Genomic DNA, 9,937 nt, shown 5'->3' on the forward strand with positions numbered 1-9,937 from the left:
GGAAAGAAAAAATTTAATGCCTCTTAGTAAAGGGCTGAGAAAGGGTTTGAAACCCAGTTCAATTCCTTTCTATAGCAGACTGGCTAAAAAATGACCTCAGATGTGCCTACAGGTTCCCTTCCAGACTGCCAGCCCTGATAACAGATACCACCTCCCCCCCTTCTCATGTGACCTGGGACTATACAAAGCCCCAGGCAGAAATCCTGCTGCAGTAACACACCAGCTACTACACAATTACAATTCGTATACAGGTGTCAGCAAGTTGTCAATGCCTGGTACACAGTAAGGGCTCAATAAATGTTTGCAAGTCAAAAGCTCTCCTGTAAACTGAAATACACACATTGTCACATCAGAGATCTTCTCCCATTTGATTTCAAATGAATGACACAATTTCCTGTCATTCTCTCATGTGTATCACCTACAGTTCAGTGCTCAGACAACCCATCATTATAGAGACAAACAAAATCAAGCCACGTTCCCGTAAGGTTCCTAGGTACTTCAAAAAAGAAATCAACACAAATAGAAAACTAAAAACAACAAGCTGGCTGCTGGCTAAAACAAGGAACCAAGATCTGGCCTCATGTTAAGACTAGACTGCTTTAGCGACTGGCTTAGAATAGTGCTGGAGGGATGGGAGGAAGGAAGGTAGGAGGTGAGTATTTGGAGGGCACTGGGACCCTGCAGTAAGACTTTTATTGTCTCTTCATAAAGCCATAAAATTTGATAATCAGAGGAAACTCCAAGGTCCTACCGAGTTTGGAAAAGATTCAGAAAAGCTGTTTAAACTAATGATCTGATCACTCCTCCATCAAGTTCAAAGCAGGCTGAAAAAACCCACTGTCTTAGCCAAAAGGCCTTAAACCCACTGTCTTAGCCAAAAGGCCTTAAACCCACTGTCTTAGCCAAAAGGCCTTAAACCCACTGTCTTAGCCAAAAGGCCTTATGTCCTTTAGTGCAGAATAATACAATGAACATATGGAAGAAGTAGGACATTGCAGTGGGTCCAAATTCTCAAAAAGGAGATGGCTTCTAATTTACCATCTAAACCATCCTCTTACTGATGTCACTGACAACTCAGAACACACAAAATTTGAGACATATTACTACAAGTGCCCATGTTGGCCTTCTGTGGGTCCCCAAGTCCAGGCTAAGGATTTTATCTTCAACTCGAACGTCTTAAGTGTTTTTGTTCTAACAGTCCCGAAAGCATTATGTGTGGGAGACCCAACTTACTTTCTTCAATGACGTGCTACAAAATATTTTAGTCATTGTTATAAAGGACCCATATAACTCAAGTGGCCCAATTCAGTAAAAACATTACAGCCAATGAGGAAGCCTGGGTAATCCAAAATAACAGCCTATGGAAAGAAATATTTTCATTCAATAAAGGAAAAAATGTATACTAAAGAAAACATGCTTTCTCTTCGTAAAGCCCACAAGAAGCATAAATGTTTTCAGCTGTTAAGAACTCCAGCAACCCAGGAAAAAAGGGGGGGGCGTGCTCAAGGTGGAGGATGATAAAGGAATGTAAGTTGAAATGGAAAAAAAAAAATAATTAGAAAAAAATTATAAAAATGGCTAAAGTAGTAATTAAACTGAACTGGCAAAAAACAGCAGACAATTACTTTATTATCATGGAACTCTGAAAGGGGGTCCTTAAGTATCCTTTAGTTTACATCTTAGCTTTGTATTGGACCCTTCTGCAAATATAAGCCTCCACAGTACAGTACATTCTTGTCATCTAAGGTCCAAAGCCTTTGCCCCAGATTCTCAAATACTTGAAATACATCATACCCAGTCATCTGTCCAACCAGATACTGAACATAGTCAGTTAGCATAGTCATGTTGAGCTCTGGATTCTAGATCATTTCACTACTAAATAACTGATTAGATACATAAGCCTCATGGAGAACAACTCAAAATTGTACACCAGCAGATTTTCAAATTTCTCTATGCTGTGGACCTTCTGATCTGTTAACTAATAGCTGTAAGAGTCCCTAGGTGGTGCAAAGGGTTAAGTGCTCAGCTGCTAACAAAATGTTGGAGGTTCAAGTCTACCCAGGAGGCACCTCAGAAGAAAGGCCTGGCGATCTACTTCCAAAAAAGCAGCCATTGAAACCCTATGGAGTTCAGTTTTACTCTGACTCACATGGGATCACAGAGTCAACTGGACACAACTGGTTATCAAAAATCAAATATACATGCAGGACATCGGCTGTGGGCCGCAGATAAGAGGAAAATTGATACGTGCTAAAAAAAAAGGTTCAAGCTAGGGTGGGGAGGACCAACAACTTTTGCCTTCAGGATATTATTAACCTATAGTGCAAAGTGTGGAAGGATTCAAGAACCTCTGCCAAAATATCCAATCCTAGCATCTCAGCTCAGCAATGTTCACATAGTGATAAAGAGCATGGGTTCTGGAGCAAGGCTGCCTCTAGGCTCTGCCACTAACTGTGACCTTGGAAAAACCACTGAAAAGATCTGTGTTTCAGCATCTTGATCTATAAAATGGAGATGATGACCACAGGGTGGTTGTAAGAGTTAAGTGAAAAGCACAGGGTACCTGGCACAGAGTTAATGCCCAAGAAAGGCTCCCTATTGTTAGCTATAGGTTTGAGCCAAAGACAAACAGGCACAGCTTTTAAACCTTCTCATAGCCTGTACACAAGCCAGACAAAGGTAAACACTTCGTTCTCCAGTTGGCGCAATTCAGCATTTTACTCTCATACAGATCCTGAGAATTCATCTATCCTGAAATAGACACTCGGGACATACAAAGAAACTCCAAGTCATGTGTCAGCTGCAATGTTTATGACCCCAAGACCAGCGCCAACGGCCATTTGGCTTGGTTTGCTCTCCTCTGGAATGTGGTTTTAGCTAGAAGATCTGTGTCAGAGTCCTCGTTGTTCCTTCAACCAGTCGTGTGATCTCATCTGCAGGGTTTGAACTACGTGCCTCTAACATTTCTTCCATTCTTCCATGGACTTACATCTCTCAACTGATCACTCTGGAGGAGGGCCAATTCTGTCCTAAGACCTATTAAGAGCTTGAATGTATTATCAGAATAGCATGCAAAAAAGGTATTTGGTGACACCAAAACTTCTACCTGGATTATGTTAGCAGGACTGGCTACAAAGTTTGCAGACCCAGGACAAAATGAAAACGCAAGGGCCCTTGTTCAAAAACTGGAAATAGAAGATGGTGACAACAGAGCATTAAACCAAGGCTCGGACAGAGGCCTTCTGAGAACAGGCCCTGTACAACAGCCCAGGTTGCATGACCAGAAAGCTGGCCCTGCATTCTAGTAACCTCTCATGTGTAGCTAAAGCAAAAAACCTAAAATGTGACAATGAGCCGGGCGAAGCATAATTTACAGCCCTAAAGGGAAATAATACCCTGTAATATAAGGAATCTATCCTCTTTACTATCTTAGTTTTTAAGGGGCAAAGAATTATCACTAAGATTTCAAAGCACGTTTGTATACTCCCTTGGAAGGTGAGCAAGTAAGCAAACAAATATTATTTCAAGTCCTTTCTTCACTTACATAGTGGCTGGAGTCCTTATCATCCACCTTTCTTTTTTTAATGTCGTTGGAAAATTCGGGCCCATTTCTGCGTTTATCTGCGCCTCTTAGATTGTCTGGTGCCAAGAGGGAATTACTCTGAAAGACAAAAATATATATATATATCTCAAAGATTTCTTCCCAGGTCTCTTTGTCCACATGAAAACCCAACCTGGATGTAATAGCTGTTTTAGAGATGTGCTATCAACATAGCCTTTCATTCCATTTAATTCATCTCATCAAGACTCTGATAGCAAACATTTATAAAGGTTTATGCCTTTAAAAGAGGAACCCACCAAAGCCTGGTGGATCCTTCAGGCCCTCTTTATTCAAAACGTTCTCCTGTTCCATTTACCTTGAGAAGAATGGAGGCTTGCTGTTTATAAGGGGATGTGTTTTTATTCTTCCCCACTGCAACTTCCTAGTCAGGAATACGAATGGCCTATGAGCAAAATTTGATTACTCTATTACACATATTCTATAAACTGTAAGAGTCACTGTGAGCCACTCTGAAGACACAAAGGAAGCGGCAGGATTAACAGTATAGCTTCCTAAAAGGCAAATCACATTTTCTACTGCAACAATGAAAGAACTCTTTCGAATTCCTTTAATTTATTGTTGAAAATAAGATTTGGTGTTCTTCGCCAATAGTACTGAAATTTAAGACCCAAAGCGAGAATTTCGGCCACTGAGTCTTCAATAGCGAGGCCAGCTCCCCCACATAAATCAAGAGCAAGGACTACGGTCATCTTTTCCTCAAACCACACAGGATACTTTCACAAATGCTGAGGACAAACTGTTGACCCAAAGAAAACAGGCAGTTTAGATATTTTGGGGTCAGATGACATGATCTGACATCCTTTCAATTCCCATCTCCCCTCAGGCTAAAGCATCAGAACATGTTACAATGAGTTCTTTTAAGTGCTGGATTAGCATATGCAAGGGGGCAATTTGCTCAGTGATGTGTTACTGCTTTGAGCAAAGCTGAATGAGCTGTGCAAAATCCTTCTTTCACAAAGCCCAGATCACCCCAATTTCTGAGAGATGTTTGAGAACCAAGTGGGGAGGGGTGTACGGGGCCAACAGACACGTAGGGTACCTTTCTCTGCCACCATTTAAAATACAAGGGGGGGAAGAAACCTGTAACTTAGACCACAACCAGTGCAATTGCAATGCTAAGTAGCAGAAGCAAATGTTTTATGGTACTTTCAAAGCCATGGGTCTTCACTCCAAACCAGCCAGAGACAATGAGTCAGGCTGGCGGGCTCTAAAAACTCCCCTAGGAAAACCGTGGACACCAGCATGGGTGCACTCTTGGTTCAACGATACATCCCATTGCCATCAAGCTGATTCTGACTCATAGCGACCCTACAGGACAGGGAAAAACTGCCCCACAGGGTTTCCAAGGCTGTAAATCTTTATGGGAGCAGACAGCCACATCTTTCTCCTGCGGATTGGCTGGTGAGTTCGAACTGTCAACTTTCAGTTAGCAGCCAAGCACTTAACCACTGTGCCACCAGAGCTCAACCACAGGGAGGAGGAAATCAGAACTGGGACCAAAAGGGAATCTGAAGCCTCCTTTGTGACTTCACGGGCTGACTTCAAAGCAAGCTCTTTATTCATGAATCGTTCACTAAACAAATGCCAGGGGGCTTATATAAAAGATGGGGGAAACCACCAAAATTCAATATAAAGAAGCTCCAAGTAATGTCTTTACCACAGTGTTTGGGGACCAGGTGAGCTTGTTGGATCACTGAACTAATTACCTTGATAAACGTCTCCTAAAAACTAACCCCTTCGACCCACTGCCTAAGAGAGGACACGAAAGACCTAACAAAAATCCCGCAAGATGCTAACAGGCATTCTAAGGGACGCTAAGCCAGGGTGAGTAGCAGCCTGCTCACATTCGTAAAAAGCGTTTAAACACACCTATCTCTGTTCTCAAAGGAGCCCTGGTGGCACAGTGGTTAAACACTTGGCTGCTAACTGAAAGGCTGCCATTTGAACCCCCCAGCTGCTCCACCAGATACAGCCTTAGAAATCTTATGGGACACTTCTACTCTGTACTATAGGGTCGCTATGAGCTGTAATCAACTCGAGGGCATTGGATCACCTTTGTTCTAGGTGCCTGGGTGGCGCAAACAGTTTGTTCTCAACTACTAGCCAAAATATTGGTGGTTCAAACCCACCCAGTGGCACTGTGGAAGAAAGGCCTGGGAATTCGCTTCCATAAAGATAACAGCCAGGAAAACCCTATGGAATATAGTTCTACTCTGTAATACCTGGGGTAGCCATGAGTTGGAATCAACTAGACGGCAATAGGTTTGAGGTTTTCTTGGGGGGTCTCTGTTCTAGATTATTTGAGCCTCGGACTCTCACTGCCCAGACTCGGAGTGGATACATCAAGGGCTGAGCTGTCTCTTGCTCAACCCTCCATCCACCCAACCTCCCAGGAGAAGGGGGCATAGTTGTGTCTACTTGCAATTCGGAAGTTCACCTTCATAGTCCTCAGGCTGTGAACTAGCTCAGTGCTTCCAAAGGACTCAGCCATTCAAAGACAGCTTATTTTTCATGTCTTATGTTTAATGATGTTAAGTGGTATTGCCAGTGTAAAAGTAAACTGCAGTTCTGTTAGGAATAATACAATTTCTAAGCCTGCCAAGCTCTGAGGAAGACACTTTCATATGTTAGAAGTTACTATTACTGTAATTCTCCCAGGAGCCAGGAGCCTATGATCCGAATGGGTCTTAAAAAGCTGTAAGAGTTCTTCTGGGGCAGTGCTGGCTCAGTGGTAGCACTTTCGCCTTCCATCGGGAGACCTGAATTCAACTCCTGACCACGCACCTGGTGCGCAGCTACCACCCATGTCAGTGGAGGCCTGCACGTTGCTATGAAGCTGATAGATTTCAGCAGAGTTTCCAAACTAAGATGGACTAGGAAAAAAGGCCTGGCAATCTACTTCTGAATATGAGCTAAAGAAAACCCTATGGATCACAATGGTCCAATCCCAGAACGGGTCATGTGGGGTCCCCATGAGTCAGGGGCTGACTCCACAGCGGCTAATGACAACAAAGAATTCCTCTCAATGTGGTAAGGGCTGACAATTAACACTCCTGCTTACCTGAAAATTGGCTATTTTCAATTAGAAGACTTCAACAAGTTACAAAACAAATGTCTCATCATACCTTTGATGCTGTCAAACTGACTCAAAACAAGGCTGCAAAGACTGTGGGCTAGAAACTCCCAGGAGACCAAGGTCAGGAACCAGGGAATTCCTGGCTTATACTGCAGCCCGCACTGGCAGGCTTTTCCACAAAGGCAGCTCCACCAAAAACGTGCCACTTCCCTTTTACCCACCCTGTTCCCACAACCCAGTTTTCTGTGTGTAATTCCTCCTGACTTCTTTCAGTCCCTGACGCTATTTCATTGCTGTTCTTGGTACACACGAACAGTCCAAACCTAATGAACTTCACTGCCAGCGTCGACAACCGTTCGGGTTTTTAACTGCTGCCTTGGTGACCCTACTCTTGGTGGTTTTCTCATTCACTCCCCAGAAGCCCCGAAGTGCCTCTCACCAGTCCCAGTGGATGTCTCATGATACCACAAGTACTTCTCCTCATGTTTTGTCCTCATGAAACAGCTAACGTTCCTCAGCGCTCAGATGTGGACTCCAGTCGTTTTGATAGTCAGTACATAAGCCAATTTACACATACCTTCAGAAGAGATTATACTTGGGTATTGATTAGACATACTTTTGATCCTTCAAAATTTTGGAAGCTATTTCTTCCTAGTCCATATCTAACAACGCAGCATTTAAGAAAAGACCGTTTTCAAAAGAGAAACTGAGGTTGTTTTGCTTTGAAAGTTATTTTTAAAGTCACTCATTCTAAACAGCATATAATTAGCATCAAAGCTTTGAAGAGCCCAAAACTAATCTAAAAAGACAAATACTGTTCATTCTCCTTCTTTTCGTGAGGATTATGATGTCCGGACAGGGGAGGAGATTTGCCTAAGGTTAAGAAGCTCTTTCTACCACATGCCAATTCCCATTATATCTAAGTGCCTCCCCCTCCCTGAAGAGTGATTTTTAAACTCATTTTATGCACCTAGAACACTGGGTCCCAAATACTTACTGCTTAAGATCCATAGTGGCTCTTTAATCTACTGTGCTTAACATTATAATGTGAGACACTGGTATCTAATGATGTCTTCTCTGCTCCTAACCACAGTCAACACACACACAGACAAGAAGCTCCTTAAAACTGAGCTGGTTATGTGCCAGCTGTTAGTTATATGTCTGCTGTCAAGATGGCCCTTGGGTCATAGCGACCCATGCACAACTTAACAAACCGCTGCCTGGTCCTGTGCCATCCCCATGATCAGCCGCAGATCAGATGGCTGTGATCCATAGTGTTTTCACTGGTGGATTTTATGGAAGTATATCACCAGGCCTTTCTTCCTAGCCCATCTTAGTCTGGAAGTTCTGCTGAAACCTGTTCAGCATCACAGCCACTAGCAAGCCTCCACTGACTACTGGGTAGTGGTTGTGTATGAGGTGCGCTGGCTGGAAAACGAACCCTGGTTTCCCGCATGGAAGGCAAGAATTCTACAACTGAACCACCACTTCCCTCTTTGGCTATATGCCTACCACACCAAAATGTGAATACATAATCAGTACCATTTTAATACTTTAAAATGATCTGAGAATAGTCCCAAATTCCTGACTTAGCACCCATGAACTCCGGCATACGTAAATTAAGATTCACATTTAAAATACCTCCACAGAGAGTGACAAGAAGTACAAGTTCACACAAATAGTACTGATTTTATGTAATTCCAGGCATGGTGGATGGTGGGTCTACAGACTCATTTGCTACGACAGACTTTTCTCTCCGGGATCTATATTTTGAAAGATCTAAATCTATCAAACAGCATTTATCAAGTAAAATTCAATTTTCAAATATTATTTGCCAAACAAATATTTAAGCATGAATCAGGGTTTTGATCAGCATGAGAACTGGTGTTACTACAGTGACTGATATACTCAAATTCTAGCCAAGAAACTCGATGTTTTGGTTCACCTTGCACCTGGTACAATTTAAATATCTGCCAGAATTTTTCAAACACTGTAAACATTGGGCAGACATCTATTACAAATGTCCCAAGGACTAGGATTTCTGGGCTGTATATAAGTTTTCCTTTGTTTTAAAATTTTGTTAGGAACTAAACAAAAGCATCTTATTTATCTCACATCTTCTACAAAAACTCAAAATAGAAGTTATACAGCCCATGGAAAATATTACAGATTTGAGCAAATCAAAATCTGAAAACACAGTTATGTTTTCAAAACAAACTAGAATTCTATTCTTCAACAAAACCACAATTATTTTCTACACCTTATGTGTTACACACACTTACGGGTATAGTTCCAAGTAAAATGGTAGAGGGAGAGGCGTATCTGGCAGGTCTTTCAAAAAAGATCCCGTTGGAATGCTCGGTTCTAGAGACAGAAAGAGGGCCCCGAAGACCCATCAGCCCAACTAGCATGACTTTCTCTCCAGTTATATGTAGATGCAGCCCATGGGATGGCTAGAGGAGGTGCAAGCACAGAGAAAACATGGGAAGAGACCACTCCCTCTTAGGAAAATTTGGGATTTTTTGAGAACATAAAATCTCAGTGGGCATCTTCACAGGCAACAGGAGAATTGTCCCATATTATTTATATATGCTTCCTGAGTGTCACGGCTACTGGCAGTAACAGTGATGTGACAGTTAAGGACAGTATGAGAGTGAGCAAAGAGCCAATGTGACAGGTCTTCCAGTATTACACCCGGCGTCCATTGCCCTGAGTAGTCAAATCCAGACTCATGCTCTGGAGCACAGTTTCTTAACCGCGGGAACCATGTTTTATAAACACACATGCCAAATGGATGGATAGTGTTGATGGTGTCACAACATGGTGACTTTAATCAATGTCACTGAATTGTACACTTAAAAATAGTTACAACGGCAAGCTTTTTGTTAGATATATTTTACCAAAAAAAAAAAAAAAAACCAATATACCAGGGCCTTTCCGTGTTGTAGTTAAATGGATGCAATTTAACTAGTTAGTTGGCAAAGTGTGTGAACCTAGTGGGTAACAAGTATCCAATACAGTCTCTCAAAATAAACAGAATGTAATTATTAAACCATACTTTCATATAAGAACTTTCAGCGCAAATAGAAGAACCTACTGAATCCCAAAGAGCATCCAATTTAGTCAAAATAAAATGTCAAGATTTGGACTCTATATTACATTTATCCTAATCTGACCATTATGGACAACGATTCTTTCACATCCATGCTCTAAACACCTACCCAAGACAAAGGTAGCAA

General features: G+C 42.1%; 1 protein-coding gene across 3 annotated transcripts in view; it reads right to left on the reverse strand.

Moving 5' to 3' along the window:
• The window catches only part of TLE1 (TLE family member 1, transcriptional corepressor), a 108,364-nt gene that overhangs the window by 33,719 nt on the left and 64,708 nt on the right, over positions 1-9,937 (reverse strand). For 2 of the 3 annotated variants that reach the window (XM_023735769.1, XM_023735768.1), the window contains one exon: positions 3,545-3,661. In XM_023735769.1, coding sequence (XP_023591537.1) covers positions 3,545-3,661 — 117 coding nt within the window. The remainder of the gene's footprint in view (positions 1-3,544; positions 3,662-9,937) is intronic. The other variant, XM_012556952.2, reaches the window with a different exon arrangement.

This window comes from Trichechus manatus, unplaced genomic scaffold (genome assembly GCF_000243295.1).
Source record: "Trichechus manatus latirostris isolate Lorelei unplaced genomic scaffold, TriManLat1.0 scaffold00082, whole genome shotgun sequence".
In the NCBI taxonomy this organism is placed as follows: domain Eukaryota; kingdom Metazoa; phylum Chordata; class Mammalia; order Sirenia; family Trichechidae; genus Trichechus; species Trichechus manatus.